Genomic DNA, 17,080 nt, shown 5'->3' on the forward strand with positions numbered 1-17,080 from the left:
TTCCTTCCTTCCTTCCTTCCTTCCTTCCTTCCTTCCTTCCTTCCTTCCTTCCATCCTTCCCTCCCTCCCTCCCTCCTTCTTTCTTTCTGTTCCTCATTCTTTTCTTTTTATTTTTATTACTTTTATTTTTTTATAGTCCAGCCACTGCCCACCTTCTGATCCCCCTTCCTACAGTTCCTTATCCCATTCCTACTTCTCCTGTCTCTAAGAGGATGCCCCCACCCCCAGGTCTCCCCACTCCCTGGGGCCTCAAGACTCTTGCAGCTTCTCCCACTGAGGCCAGACCAGGCAATCCTCTGCTAACTATGTGTCAGGGGCTTCTAACCATCTAGTGTATGCTGCCTGGTTGATGGCTCAGTGTCCAAGAGATCTCAGGGGTCTATGTTAGTTGAGACTGTTGGTCTTCCTACGGGTTCACCATCCTCCTCAGCTTCTTCTATCCTTTCCCTAATTCAACCATAGAGGCCCCTTATGGTTGGCTCCATTAGTTGGGTGTAAGTATCTCTGCCTGACTCGTCAGCTGCTTGTTGGGTCTTTCAGGGAGCAGTCATGCCAGACTCCTGTCTGTAAGCACACCATAGCATCAGTAATAGTGTCAGGCCTTGGTGTCTTCCCTTAAGACAGATCCCAAGTTGGGCCAGTCCCTGGACTGCCTTTCCCTCAGTCTCTTCTCCATTTTTGTCCCTGCAGTTCTTTTAGATAGGAACAGTTCTGGGTCAAAATTTTTGATTGTAGGATAGCAACTCCATTCCTTCAGTTTATGCCCTGTCTTTCTACTAGAAGTAGACGCTACAAGTTTCCTCTCCCACTCTTGGGCATTTCATCTAAGGTCCCTCCCTTTGAGTCCTGAGAGTTTCTTACCTCCCTGGTCTCTGGTACATTCTAGAGGGTCCACCCGCCTCCCACCCCCAGAGGTTGCATATCTCCATTCATTCTGCTAGCCCTCAGGGCTTCTCTCCTGTCCATAATACCTGATCATGTTCTCCTATTCCCCTCCCTCTCCTGCCTCCCACCAAGGTTCCTCCCTCTGCCTCCTGTTTTCTTCTCCCTCCCAAGTGGGATTGAAGCATCCTCACTTGGGCCCTTCTACTAGTCAACCTTCTTGAATTCTATGGATTATATCCTAGGTATTCAGTATTTTATTTTTCCTAATATCCACTTATTAGTGAGTACATACCCTGCATGTCCTTTTGGGTCTGAGTTACCTCACTCAGGATGCTATTTTCTAGTTCCATCCATTTGCCTGTAAAACTCAAGATGTTCTTGCTCTTAATAGCTGAATAGTACACCATTGAATGAACCACAATTTATGTATCCATTCTTCCATTGTGGGACATCTGGGTTGTTTCCAGCTTCTGACTATTACAAATAAGGCCATGGACATCATGGACTATGTGTCCCTGTGTCATAGTGGGGCATTTTGGGGGGAATAAATGCCCAAGAGTCTTATACCTGAGTCTTCAGGTAGATGTATTTCCAATTTTCAGAGGAACTACCAGGCTGATTTCCAGAGTGGTTGTATAAGTTTGCAATTCCACCAGCAATGGAGAAGTGTTCCTCTTTCTCCACATCCTCACCAACATGTGTTGTCACCTGAATTTTTGATCGTAGCTATTCTAATTGGTGTAAGGTAGAATCTCAGGGTAGTTTTGACTTGCATTTCCCTGATGACTAAGGACTTTGAACATTTCTCTTTTTTATTGGAAATTTTCTTTTCAATTTCCATTTCAAATGTTTTCCTCTTTCCAGGTCTCCATTTCTGAAACCCCTATCCCATCACCCCTACCCCTGCCTCTATGAGCGTGCTCCCCCATCCATCCACCCACTCCTGTCTTCCTGCCCTGGGGTTTCACTACACTTGGGCATCAAACACCCTCAGGCCCAAACACCCTCCTCCCACTGATGTCCAAAAAGGCCAACCTATACCACATACGTGGCCAGAGCCACGGGTCCACATGTATTCTTTGGTTGGTAATCCACTCCCTGGGATCTCCAGGGGGTCTGGCCTGTTGACACTGTTGCTCCCTCCATGGGGCTGCAAACCCCCTCAACTCCTTCAGTCCCTTCTCCAACTTCTCTATCAGGGACCCCACACTCAGTCCAGTGGTTGGCTATGAGCATATACCTCTGTATTTGTCAGGTTCTGGCAAAGCCTCTCAGGAGACAACCACACCAGGCTTCTATCAGCAAGCACTTCCCAGCATCCACAACAGCATCTGGGTTTGGTGGTTGTTTATGGGCTGGATCCCCAGGTGGGGCAGTCTCTGGATGGCCTTTCCTTCAGTCTCTGCTCCACGCCTTGTCTCCATATTTCGCCTGTGAGTATTTTATTCCCCCTTCTAAGACACGGAAGCATCTACACCTTGATCTTCCTTCTTCTTGGCTTCATATGATCTGTGAATTGAATCTTAGGTATTCCAAACATTTTGGCTAATGTCCACTTATCAGTGAGCGCATACTGTGTGTGTTCTTTTGTTACTGATATTTTCAAATTCCATCCATTTGCCTAAGAATTTCATGAATTCATTGTTTTTAATAGCTGAGTAGTACTCCATTGTATAAATGTAGCACATTTTCTGTATCCATTCCTCTATTGAGAGACATCTGGATTGCTTCCAGTTTCTGGCTATTATAAATATGGCTGCTATGAACATAGTGGAGCATGTTTCCTTATTACATGTTGGAGCATCTTCTGGGTACATGCCCAGGAGTGGTACAACTGGGTCCTCAGGTACTGATATGTCCAATTTTCTGAGGAACTGCCAGACTGATTTCCAGAGTGGCTGTAACAGCTTACAATCCCACCAGCAATGGAGGAGTGTTCCTCTTTCTCCACATCCTCACCAGCATCTGCTGTCACCTGAATTTTTCATCTTAGCTATTCTGACTGGTATAAGGTAGAATCTCAGGGTTGTTTTGATTTGCATTTCCCTGATGAATAAGGATGTTGAAGATTTTTTTAAGTGCTCCTCAACCCTTCGAGTTTCTTCAGTTGAGAATTCTTTGTTTAGCTCTGAACCCCATTTTAATAGGGTTATTTGGTTCTCTGGAGTCTAACTTCTTGAGTTCTTTGTATATATTGGATATTAGCCCTCTAACAGATTTAGGATTGGTAAAGATCTTTTCCCAATCTGTTGGTTGCTGTTTTGTCCTATTGACAGTGTCCTTTGCCTTACAGAAGCTTTGTAATTGTATGAGGTCCCATTTGTTGATTCTTGATCTTAAGCATAAGCCATTGGTGTTCTTTTCAGGAACTTTCCCCCTGTGCCCATGTGTTCAAGGCTTTTCCCCATTTTCTCTTCTATTATATTCGGTGTATCTGATTGTATATGGAGGTCTTTAAGTGCTTCTTGGCCATTTGAGATTCCTCTGTTGTGAGTTCTCAGGTTAGTTATATGCCCCATTTTTTGATTGGCTTGTTTGTTTGGGGGGGGCGGTTAGCTTACTGAATTCTCTATATATTTTGGTTTGTTAGCCCTCTATTGGATGTGGGTTTAGTGAAGTTTTTTTTCCCAATCTGTAGGTTGCTGATTTGTCCTATTGACTGTGTCTTTTGTCTTAGAGAAACTTTTCAGTTTCATGAAGTCCCATTTATCAATTGTTGATCTTAGAGCCTGAGCCATTGCAATTCTGTTTAGGAAATTTCGCTCCATACCAATGAGTTCGAGGTTCTTTCCCACTTTCTGTTATATTCAGTGTATCTGTTTTATGTTGAGGTGCTTGATCCACTGGGCCTTGAGCTTTGTACAAAGTGACAAATATGGCTCTATTTCCATTTTTCTACATGCAGACAGCCAGTTGGACCAGCACCATTTATTGAAGATGCTTTCTTTTTCCATTGTTTATTTTTGTCTTCTTTGTCAAAGATCAAGTGTTCATAAGTTTGTGGGTCTTCAATTTTATTCCATTGCTCTACCTGTCTGTCTCTGTACCAATTTTTCACTGTTACTCTGTAGTACAGCTTAAGGTCAGGGATGGTGATTCCCCAAGAAGTTCTTTTATTGTTAAGAATTGTTTTTGTTAGCCTAGGTTTTTTTGGTTTTCCAGATGAATTGCTCTTTCCATGTCTGTGAAGAATTGTGTTGAAATTATGATGTGGATTACACTGAATCTGTAGATTGCTTTTGGTAGGATGGCCATTTTCTCTACGTTAATCCTACCAACCCATGATCATGGGAGATCTCTCTTTTTCTGAGGTCTTCTATTTCTTTTTTGAGAAACTTGAAGTTCTTGTCATACAGATCTTTCACTTGTTTGGTTAGATTTACCCCAAGATATTTTATGTTATTTGTGAATTTTGTGAAGGGTGTTATTTTCCTAATTTCTTTCTCAGCCCACTTATCATTTATATAAAGGAAGGCTATTGATTTGAGTTNATTTTATATCCAGCCACTTTGCTGAAGTTGTTTATCAAATATAGGAGTTCTCTGGTAGAATGTTTGGGGTCACTTAAGTATACTATCATATCATCCACAAACAGTGGTACCTTGACTTCTTCCTTTCCAAATTGTGTCCCCTGATCTCCTTTTGTTGTCTTATTGCTCTGGCTAGGACTTCGAATACTGTATTGAAGAGTTGGCATCCTTGTCTTGTCTCTGATTTTGGTGGGATTGCTTCACGTTTCTCTTCATTTAATTTGATATTGGTGGTTGGTTTGCTCTATATTGTTTTTATTATGTTTAGGTATGGCTCTTGAATTCCTGATCTGTCCAATACGTTTAACATGAAGAGGTGTATGCCAGCAAGATTTTGCTGAAAGGACCCTCATATAGCTGTCTCTTGTGAGGCTATGCCAGTGCATGGCAAATACAGAAGTGGATGCTCACAGTCGTCTATTGGATGGAACACAGAGCCCCCAGTGGAGGAGCTAGAGAAAATACCCAAGGAGCTGAAGGGGTCTGCAACCCTATAGGTGGAACAACAATATGAACTAACCAGTACCCCCAGAGCTCGTGTCTCTAGCTGCATATGTAGCAGAAGATGGCCTAGTTGGCCATCATTGGGCAGAGAGGCCCCTATGTCTTGCAAAGATTATATGCCCCAGGACAGGGGAATGCCAGGGCCAAGAAGTGGAAGTTGGTGGGTAGGGGAGGAGGGTGGGGGGAGGGTATAGGGGACTTTCAGGATAGCATTTGAAATGTAAATGAAGAAAATACCTAATAAAAAATTGAAAAAACCATGAAGAGGTGTTGTATTTTTTCAAATGCTTTTTCAGCATCTAATGAGATGGTCATGTTATTTTTTTCCTTTGGGTTTGTTTATATAGTGGATTACATTAATGGATTTGATCATTCTTTTTTTCCCCCAATGAGTGGTAGTGACAGGATTCACAAGCAGCCACTAGATGGTGCTGATTCACTACTGAATGAGTCAAATGGTTACTTATGGACTTGAAAACATTTAAATTTCTTTTACTGTTTATATATTCCAAAACGGTGGTGTTAACACACTTTCAGTAATTATAGCAGAAACTCTACTTTTAGAGAACAAGAAGCCTTGCTTCATTTTTTCTATGCTGCGATAGTATTATTTCAATTTTACTTTGCTGTGATTTAAGCTTTAGCTGCTTTGCATTCTATGTGAATCTTTTTTTTTTCCCCAACTACTTTGGAATCAAATACCAGTAGTAAGAACAAAATATCAGTATCAAGTTCATTAAACAGTATCTGTATGCCCAACACTTTTTAAAAAAAACATTTAATATATGTAAAGCACTCTAATTGTTTTAACTTATTCCTATTTGACGGATGAGGAAACTGAGGTACAGAAAGATTAAAGGAATAACAGTAAGTGGCTGGACAGGATCACATCCAGGCAGCCTGATCCCCACTCAGCCTTGAGCATTTAAGGCTCAACTATAGATTCCTTTAAGATTAGCTCATCTCTGCCCTCTTCTTTGTCTGTACACACTTTAAAATTATCAGTCGGGAAAGAAAGATTCTGATATCCCCAGAGGACAAACGCGCTCCCTTTATCTTCCAGACACAAACCAAGACTTGTTATTGAGCATAAATACCTTCTACGCATTAATGAGAGAAAAGTAAAGCCAGTGCCACCTATAGAGATGAAGAGGCTGAGCGGAAGAACCTTTTCGTGATGCTCAGTTCTTCTGATGAGAAAGGGTCTGTACACATATTAAATGAACCTTAGAAAAAAATGATTTGACATTGTTTCTAGTTTTGGACAATACCTCCTCCTAGCAAAAATTCTGAACTTCATTTTTTACCCAATAAATCCTTCTTAATTTTAAAAACATGAAAATAAATCTACAAAGGTAGCATTTAGCATAATAAAAATGAAAGAAGTTTAAACCTTTAGCAGCACAATTCATGACAATTTCTTTTAGATGAACCCCCATGTATCAGGTAGTACTTTATAATAAACCAATTTTGTGGGCATAATTATGAGTTAATTGCTGTCCTACCTACTAATTTGTGATAATATACATTTCTTTCCTGAAAAACTCTATAATCTATTCTACTCTTGATCAGACATAATAATTTCATTCATACCACTGTTCCTACTTATTAACTAATTAGTAATCAGTAACCATTAATAGTAAATTATAATAATATACTTTTCTAGAAAAAAAAGCTTCAGGAAAATATGCTCCAATGTTTTCAACTACAAATTACTCGGAAATTACATGATCTTGATTAAATATCAGTAATTACAACACAGTTAGTTCTAGGAAAACAAGACTCTAAACATTGAAAGTAATTTCTGTAGATTATAACTTACATCACTTGCCAGGACAGTAGCGAACTGGTGTTGCCTAAAAGATGCACTTCCCAGAGGGTTGTAATGGTGGCTTTTTTCTTTCATTTCATTATCAAATTTTTCTTTATATTTAACCTATCATAAAGAAAAAGGACAAACTGAATGAAATCACATATTTTAGTGGAAAAGTAAGAAATTAGGGTTTTTTTTAAGAGATCAAATAAAAGCTACCTTTCAAATGAATCATTGCAGAATTTAAATTCCTGATATTCATCCCCTTCCATAAAGCTTAATGAGGCATTTAGAAATTTTTAATATGCTACTTGAATATTGGTCATGAATGTCATTAGGCATGAGCTCAAATTCTCTGCTCATGAGAATTATGCATTTATAATATAAAAAATTTTTACAGGTCAGTTTCCATTTCTGTACCCCTGTAACCCAGGATCAGTTCGAACTGAGAGCACACACTTCTTAAGGTCTGACTCACTTACAAAATGTGTCCTTGGAACCAGAAATTAAATGGGTTTTCCTGGGAGAATTATCTCAAATACAGATATCCACATTTAATTTGTTCAAAGATTCCTTTTTAAAACTGTGTTTTCGGCAACATCCATATCTCGTTTGCTCATAATCTAATTTTTAGAAAATATATTTTCAACAGTGTTCTACATCTGCTTCCTGGCATTTTTAGGGTTTTTTTTTTGTTTTGATTTTGATTTTGATTTTTGTCTTGCTTTAACTCCTCAATTTATCTAAGAGAAGAAGTATTTAATATTCAGTCTAAATCTTTTCTTCTTTAGTTATAAGAAAAGAAAATGAAAGGACTGTTAACTTAGAGTTTTTTCTTCATAGTTAAAAAACCATATAGACACATGTTATAGACTGGGATGTAGACAAAATCTCTCCCTGAGCAGATACATGATTAACATCCCAGCTACTCGCATCTCTCGCCTTGATGAGTACTGACAAAAATGGATGTACATATTTCAAAAGCAAAATGAAACAGTTTTGGTCTCTCATGCTACCTCTACAATCTTACAGTATTTTACAATATTGTAAAAAAAATTATTTTATTATAATAAATATTCTCATAAGGCTCATTTATCCACACGCCTTAAGGCTCTGCCTTGCCGAGTTCCTTATTAAACAGAATTTGGAACCGGCCGTTTTCACGGCCCTGCTGGGTGTGACTGACGGTCTTCTTCAGGGGTCCTTGCCAGGGGTCTTGAGAGCGAGGTAGTGAAGCTTTGGTGGAAAAACAGCACAGAAGAACTAACTTCTGTATGTTCAACTTGAAAATAATGTACTGATATTCATGCTGCCATTCATTTTAAATAATTGATAAAAAATACTAAAATGGGAAAATGAATTTTTTTCAATTATTATTTTGTATTCTGAAATCAGAGATGAGAGCAGACATAGGAAATGTTTAAATTTCCTTTGCTACTTTCATCAGCCTCACTTAAGGATCCTTTCTATTCAGCCATGTTCACACATCCATATCCATGTCCGCATCCACGTCCACTTTCCCCTGTCCAAGCCAAACCTCTTTCTGCTCAGTCGCTTTACAGGGACTGCTCTTGGGCAGTAGCTGTGAACCTCTAATCAGCTGACAGACTATATGGTGCTGATTGGCACCAAATGTCAATCAATTAACCCTATCCTCTAACCTCAGCCAACATGTATCTCAGTTACATAAGAAAGAAAGTAGGTTCTTCAACTTTTGCCCCCAGAGAACTTGTCTGAGTTTTCTCTGTTACTAAAATGAACTACACCAGCAACCAAAGCAATGAAGGGGAGAGAGAATTTATTTTGGCTCACAGTTTCAAGTTACAGTTCTCAGAGGCAGCGCTAGAGATAGCTACTCAGGTATCATCCAAGGGACACCAGCAGAGAGCAAAGGATAAAGCTTGTAGCTTAATTTGCTTCCTCCATTTTATAGTCCTAGAACCTCTGCTCATGGACTGGACCACCACAGCCCACATCCTACTGTGTGTGTAGACTAGGGGCTATCATCACAATTGCACCAGATGCAAAGACAGAGTGTAGGTTGGCATGAGAACTAAAACTGGAGGTTTATCCGTTACCAAAGCTGGCATTTTTTTCTTCTAAGAACATGCATATTTCTGAAGAATAATTATCAATCTCCTGCCCACAAGATTCAGATAATTATATTGAATGTAAAAATGAGAAAAGTGATGTAAGCTTGGTTTCCTTCTAATCTTTGGTTGTTTAAGTGATGTGGTCTAAAAAGATGTGCAGGAAAGCAAACATAAGCATTTCTAGTAATAATTAACTTACATTAAATAACTGCATTATACGAAAAATACATTAACCAAACACTGATATATAAGTGGATCTTGCCTCATGCCTTCTCCAAGATTTGTACATACATGAATAAAGAGAATCAAATATGGCTGATACGGGTCAAGTCTCTCATCTTCTGACTGTCTCCCTCACTAATGGAACAGACATGGTCAACATTCTGCTCCATTTTCAACCCACAGTTCATTGTCTGCTTCCCTATTCACACCCACATCTCTCAAGAGATCCCTGCAAAGCCTTGGATATCGTTGCTTACCCAAGCATGGAACAAAGCATATACCTGCCAGTTTTAAGACCATCAGAGAAAGGGAGAGAGAAGTGTTAATACAGAGATAAAAACATGACTCCTTTTACCTAGATCCACTGTTTTAGAAATAAATGAAGTTCTATAAGTAAGTCACAAAGTGACTTCATTTGCATTATGGATGGCACACATAGAGCTCTGACATCTATCACTTTCTAATAGATATATAGAATAATTATATAAAATCAAACTCTTAACTATTTTTTAAAGAATTTTGACCATAACTAGACTTTAGGGAGTCCCCATTGTGTCTGTTCAACTACAAAGACAGAATTGAAACTAATTCTCTAAGTGCCTCTAGACAGTGCAATGCAACCAAGACATGGGACACATGAGTTTTCAGCACTCAGTGCCTGGCTCCCCCGCAGTAACACCTATGCTGTGGCTCCCTGAAGGCAGCAAGGAGAGAGAATCACATCTTCAGCATAGCTGTAAAATCAAACGTTAGGGGAAATAGAAAGTTTGAGGAGTGGACCCTAATTATCACTGAAAACGACATACCAAGTATCTAAAGATATCCATTCTTTCCAATCTTTGCTAAAATTGAACTACAGGTGAGCAAATAATAATAATAATAATAATAATAATAATAATAATAATAATACAGTTTTATATAGAACTTGTCAAAGAAACAATCAGAATTTAGGTGGAATTTCACAGACAATGCTACCTGTGCTCTTCTCTTTTCTCCTCCCCTTCATCCCTCCCTTCCTATCTTCCTACCTTATTTCCTTACTTCCTTCATACATTTTGTTTTCCTTGTTGTTTGGGCCTGGGGATAAACCCAGAGACTTATGTGTCCTTATTTTCTTAACAAGATAATATCATCCTGCCTTTGTATCAAATGTTAAGAATCCAAAGAAATTTTGTTAAAGACATCCACATACTTATCAATAGCCTATTTTATTTTATTTTATTTTATGACCCTAAAAGCCCTGTGTTAAGTCACTCAAGTCAATTTTTAACATACATACACCCACACTCACACACACATACACACACACATGCACACGCACACATACCACATCACAAATTATTCAGAAATGAACAGAGAGATCCATTCACATTGGCAACTTGAAATATGACATTTAAGCTTATGCTTGGCAGTGTCAGAAGATTGGCAGAGTGTATGCTTGCCAGGAAGGGAGAATGGGAGCATCTCCAAGCCAATTAATACCTTCTTCAGTTCAAGGACACTATTTATTACTAAATTTTTACAGCAATCCATATTAGAGCTCTTAAGTTTTAATCTCATTCTTATCAATATAACAAATATTATTTTGCAATAAACATTAATTATTATACTATAATGTTTCTCTGTTGTTATAAAACTAGACCAAGAATTTAATCCTTTCACCCTGCAGACAAATTCCAAATATTAAATTCAGGTGATATAAGAACATAGTAACCAATTATCCTCATTTAGAACTTTTAAGTTAATGGTTTTGACAATCCATTTATATTTGAGTTGCACAGAAACTAGTATTCCTGTCTTGGCACATGAAATTTACTTTATTATTTTTTAAAAGAACTGTAACATAATAATATGTATCTTCCCAATTTTAAAAAAGAAATTTGGACTTGGAGAAATGGTTCAGTTTAAGAGTGAGTACTGCTCATGCCAAGGACTAGAGTTTAGTTCCCAGCAACTATGTTAGATGACTTACCAACACCTCGAACTCTACTTGCAGGTCTGGCCTCCTCTGGCACCTGCACTCACATGCACTTGTGCACACACACAGGCACATATGTGCACATGTACACATGTACATGGATGGTCATGCACACACATGTAAATATAGATCTTAAATTAAAAGGGAAAGGTTTTATATATATATAAGGTCCAAATAATTGTTCGATTTAGTATAAGAATAGTTTAGCTCATGCTTCTGTTGCCTGGCCTGAGTAAAATTCCACGGAGCTCTCAGTGTACAGGCAAAACGTCTCTCTCCCACTCATAGTCTGCTGTCTGACCCTTCCACCACGCATGCCTAGCCACTACACAGTGGCACACTGCCTTGCCTTTGCCTTCACTCACACACCCACTTCACCTCTTTTCCCTGCTTACTAAATTCCTAAACCATTTCCAACTAATGTCTATGCCTTTGCTATTGGCTTAGGAGCAAGGTATATGACCTTCAAAGTTACTGGTGACAATAGGAAACTACACTCTGTCCTTTGTTTCAGGTTAATGCACTCAAGATCACACATTAAACAAGCCATTCTAGGACTCCTGTTCACCCTTATGCCTGCTTTTTCCCTTTCAGAAACTTATAGACTATAAGACCAATGGCAAAGTAAAGCTGATGATGGGTACAGAAAACTTGCAGACTGCAACCTGTTTAAGCATCTGGTCACTCAGTAGCTATATAGTTTGAGCTTGAAAAATATATTTCTAAAAGCCCAAGGAGGAAACAAATGGTAAGACTCTTGTGGGCTGAATTTGAAATGCGAAAATAAATACTCAGATTGAGGTTTTATTCGAAGGACTCACAGGGAGTATTGGATGGAGTGAAGTTAAGTCTGGATTCTAAGAGTGAGTGTTCCTGCCATCGCTCTGCCCTGTATGTGAATTTATCTAAAGGGAAAGTAAATGAGAAAATGCTCCAAGTATCTATTCAAAATGATTCTTATGCAATTGTGTGATCTGTAGGCCAGGTAACAACTTTAACAGTGCACTTGTGACAACTGTAACTAGTAGCTGCAACTGCTGTCAAATCAACCTTACATAAATAAAGAAACAAAGTGCCATGTCCAAGGTCACTCGGCAAGCAAGCAATAGAACCAATAGTGCAGCCCAGGAGTATCACTCCACAGTCAAGTTTTCCAGGCACTGAAAGGGACCACACTGCCTTTATACAATCTGCTCTGTGGCTGACAGGGAAGTGCCATGCACTGCCAAGAATGGGAGAATAACAAGTCAGGGAGGAAACTGGCGAAACAGCTCAGTAGGGTAGGGTTGTAGCTGCCAAGCCATAATGGCCCGAGTTTGATCCCTGGGGTCCACATTATGTAATTTGTTCTCTAACTCATACATGTGCTCCATGACACCCACCCATGTACACACAAAACCCAAAGCAAGTCCAACCTCTCCTGCCTTCTTAACAGGAAATATTAGGGATGCCCAGGGCTTCAATATTAAATATTAGAAATGCCCAGGGCTTCAATATTAAATATTAGAAATGCTCAGGGCTTCAATATTAAATATTAGGGATGCCCGGGTCTTCTGTAGCTATCTTAGGCCTCTCCTAAGAGTGCTGTCCAAACCTCTTCTCAGTCTCACATGCCTGAGAAGCCTTCCAAGACAGGGAGATTTTTTCTAATTGGAAGTGCCTGGCAAACCATAAAACAATCAGCACAAGTCACCGTTGTGTTCCTGAACCTCTCCTGCACATCCCTTCTCTCTGCCTCTCTCTTCCACTAGAGCTCCAGAGATATCTGGCAGGTAGATCATCTCCCGTGTGAGTCTTGCCACCACTCCCTGATGGCCCATGGGACTTTCATCTCAGTCAGAGGCCAACCTTTCCTGCAGTGCTGACATCTTAATCTGCCAAGAGTAGTGTCTGCACAAGCCATCTCACATCAAATTTCTCTGATGGCTTATTTCACACCTGTAAGTAGAAGTTTAATGGAGTGACAACAGATGAAATGATAATAATTTGTTCTTTTTTAAAGACACACACACCCTGTAGTAACATATGGGAATAATTTCTCTTTTTATCATTTTGATGATAAAGCATATCATTCCCATAACAGTTGGGTTGGGAGTCATTGTTCAAAAACTACAGAGTTTAGCTTAGAGGACAAAGAATTGAGTGTATGGTGATGGTGATGGTACATTATGAATTTATTCAATGCTATTGAACTTCAAATCATTAAGACAGCAAATTGAATGGTTGCTACTAAAAACATGCCAAGTTGCAAAAGTACATTAGTTTGTTATATAAAAGCAACATATTATTTTCATTCTATTCCCTAAACAATGCCATATAGTCAAAATTAATACAACACTGACCCTTTGCTCATTAAAAATCCTCCTAAATTCCTTTTTATAGCCATAACTGATATCCCAATGATCAGAGGCCCCAATCCTGTCCTCAGTCACCTTCCTGCCTTTCTTTGGGGCTTTCTTCTTGAGCAGACTTCTCTCCCATTAAACCAAGCCCAATTCAAAACTACCTCCTACACAAAACCTTTCTAACGGCATGTCCTTCTTCCCCACACAAGCAAGCAACAGAATGCTGATGGATACGAGTGACATTTCACTTAAATTCTGTTGACATTTCTGTTTTCTAGTAATAAATTTTAACATATTCTCACAAGGTTACTGCCATTTATCTATCTTTCCTCTCTGTAGAATCGAATTCACCTCTTTTCTCACTTTTTCTGCTTTGCTGCTAGTCATTTTTGTTTCCACCTTAAAGAACATATGAGGATGCTGGAGAGAGATCTCAGTAGCGAGGAGCATTTGTTGCTCATTCAGGGGACTGATGTTTTATTGCTCATACTTACATGGTAGATCACAACCACCTATGGCTCCAGCCACATGTTATCTACTATCATCCTGTGACCTTCATGGGCTTCTTTACACACAGGTACACGCTTAGACACACACATATACATATTCAGTAAAAGTAACTTTTTAAAAAAATCTCATGAGAAAAATTTATTATTTTATATATATTATACAGCATAGTTTCAAATATTTTGAAATGACTGCTCCTCTTTTTACTATCCAAAAAGCTAGTTTCATTTTTTTCTCTGTACAAATTGCAAAATTGTTTGATTTATTCAGTTACTTAATTTGGTCCTCATTTTTAAAAAGGAAGACTTTGGATTCGAACTGGAATTACATAGAGTCTTTAAAATTAATTTTGGAAGAAATAGCATTATGGTGATCTTGAATACTAAGAATCTCAAACCAAGAGCCCCAGTACATCTTTCTAGACTTAGGATTTATCTTATATTTTTCAGTCATATTTTAGACCTTTATCTATTTATATTGCTCCATTTTGAAGTATAATATAAGAGATGGATTATTTTCCAAAATCAAAAACTATAAATGTATTTTTTAAAACATCAGTTTGCTGTCACCATTGTTGACTCTCACACCTTCATCTCTGAGTAAACATCCATGTTTCCTTACTTACCTGAGGTTTTTGAGACAGAGTCTCAGTATGTAGCCTGGTCTGACCTTCGATTCACAATCCTCCTGCCTCAGCCTCTCGAGTGTTGAAATAACAAGCATGGGTCATGAAGTGCAGCAGTGATTTTAATGTTTGTGTAATCATCGTGTCTTACTATCCATTAGAACATCTAGACTGCTGGTCTTCTTAAAACACAAACCTTGTGCACCATACAGTGACTCCCGAATTTTCTTTTTAGTACTTTAATTATTTTGTTCATGTCTGCTGATGGTTTTCTGGGATGTATTTGTCTGTTTAGTTTGGGCTTGGCTTTGCTTGCAGAATGGGGTCTCCTTCTGTAGAACAAGCTGAGCCTGTAACCTTCTGACTTATCCTCCTGAGTGCTGGACTTAGAGGTATGTACCATCACACTTGGCTTGCATTTGTATTGTTAATCTATCTTCACTTTTGTATAGAGTTAAAGAAACCAACAGAGTTTTCATTTACCACAATTAGCACAATTTATTAACGGTCCTATCTTTCCTCCACTGACTTGAATCAACACTTTTGCCATATGTTAAATTCTTAGATATACTAGAATCTATTTCAGGCATTCCTATTCTATCCTATTGAGTAATTTAGCTCTCAATATAAACTGACTTATTCAAATGGTTTTCTAGTATTTCCCTGACATTGATCTGCAGCCTCACGCTGTTAAAGATTTTCAGGCAACTCCTGTCCACAGAAACTTTGAAATGATTTCAGGCCAATTCTTAAAAGTCTTTTGGAGTCTCACTGTAATTGGATGGCATTTATATAATTCTGGGAAAATTGAAATTTTAACCTGTTAAACTCTTAAGCCATTTACCTTCCAGGTTTGAAAACTCTTCAGGTCTTACATTCTGAAATCAGATTTCAAGAATTTATGGATTTTAAAAATGCTTTTAAATTGAGAAAATACTTTATTACTAAGTTCAAATTGTATGTGTGTTTATTTTGTATATTCAGGTATAAAAATATAACTTTGGGTATTGGCTTTTGCTGATCTCTAGAAATACAACATGGCCAAACTCAATGAAGCAGGTTCAGCTGTGAGGCTGGAGAGAAGTCTGCACTTTGATCTAAGAATTGGACTTTTTTTTTTCTGCTCAAATTTACAGTTATTGGAACACTAGCTAAAGTAGCTTCAGAAACATTACCTTGGTTTATTCTTGCAGTTAAAGATAATATCTAAGATGAAATATTTTCTACGCTCCTTGAAATAAAACCTATGAATAAAGCCTTTGAAGGATTATCATGCTCAAGTCTTACCTGACTAGAAAGTTTAGAAGCTCCCACGGCATGTTCAAAATCTGGTCTTCCAATTACAGAAGGTTCTTTATTCACTATGCCTTGCCCTTTCTTGTATTCTGCCTTAAGTGAAGAAAAAGAAAAATTTAATATTCCTACTTTACATTACATTAACATTAATCAAAATATAATATAATAGTACCTTAGCCTATTAAAAATACTTTACACTAAACACCAAATACTAAAACAGTGATTGCTAAAGCAGGAATTTATTTTTAGTAGCAAAATAATCTTTTATTTTAACCTATGTAGCCAGTCAACATCTTTATATTTATCTCTAAAGACTCTAAGAGCTTTTCTGGAAAGTTAAGACTCTATGTTCTTTACACAGATAGCACTTATCATTTTGTGCACAAAACCAGACACTTGGTTACCAAGCAGTTGAATTAGTTTCATTTTTGATTTTTAAGGGGAGTGGACTTATGTTATTCCATTAGTTAACTTTAACCAGGATGTTTGTTATGCTCAAGCAAAATGGCATTAACTTGGAAAAGTGTCCCAGAGCAGACAAGTCACAGCTATGGCATGCAGGCAGTGTGCAGAACTAAGTGCTAGGGGAAAGGAATCGGCAAATCACCAGCAACAGATGGGGAGAGGCCAAGCAGAGCTCCCTGGATGGGAGTTAGCTGAGAGAATAATCAGGAGCAGAAGACTGACAAGTCTGGCTTCCAAGCTGAGACATCTGAATGCGATCATATACCCAATAGTGTGTGTGCCTCTAAAAATACGCTAATACTAGGCATAGTCGGGCTGAACACGGGCAATTCATGCACATCCCCAATAATTTGCATATTCAAATGGATAACTCAGGACAAAATTGAGATGTCACTAATTCAAATGAATTGATTATGTTAACTGAATTAGCCTTCCAACTATGAACACTGTGCTCCATCTCCCTCCAATATAAAGAGAAATCAGATTTGCACAAGATTAAGAGAGAAAGAGAGATTACATCGCTTATGATCTTGGAGATCTGAGTTGCCTTCTTGATATCCGGTCTGTCCAGCTCCGCTGTATATGTGTGGGTGCCTTGCACATCTTTTCTGTAAGAAATCTGATGAAAGAGACAGTTTCAATTGGAAAAAGTATAACTTAGTTATTTCATTTAGCTACCTTCACTTCGATATTATCCATGCCATGCTCGCTTTGAGAACACACTGAACTAAAGTTACTTTCTTCATGTCTTTTGTGCAGATCATTCATTTCCTCTGATATTAACTCTCTTTATATTATCCCATGCCCATCAATGTGT

The 17,080-nt window shown here is 38.4% G+C and overlaps 1 protein-coding gene across 5 annotated transcripts in view; it reads right to left on the minus strand.

Annotated features, from left to right (window-relative positions):
* Nebl (nebulette) overlaps positions 1 to 17,080 on the minus strand; it is a 363,961-nt gene that overhangs the window by 77,299 nt on the left and 269,582 nt on the right. For 4 of the 5 annotated variants that reach the window (XM_029536745.1, XM_029536746.1, XM_029536744.1 and 1 more), the window contains exons 8-10: positions 16,781 to 16,882; positions 15,790 to 15,891; positions 6,742 to 6,855 (exon numbers count right to left, since the gene is read on the minus strand). The exons of the other annotated variant lie outside the window; for it this stretch is intronic. In XM_029536745.1, coding sequence (XP_029392605.1) covers positions 6,742 to 6,855; positions 15,790 to 15,891; positions 16,781 to 16,882 — 318 coding nt within the window. The remainder of the gene's footprint in view (positions 1 to 6,741; positions 6,856 to 15,789; positions 15,892 to 16,780; positions 16,883 to 17,080) is intronic. 5 annotated transcript variants of the gene reach the window in all.

Source organism: Mus pahari, chromosome 3 (assembly GCF_900095145.1).
Source record: "Mus pahari chromosome 3, PAHARI_EIJ_v1.1, whole genome shotgun sequence".
Classification (NCBI taxonomy): Eukaryota; Metazoa; Chordata; class Mammalia; order Rodentia; family Muridae; genus Mus; species Mus pahari.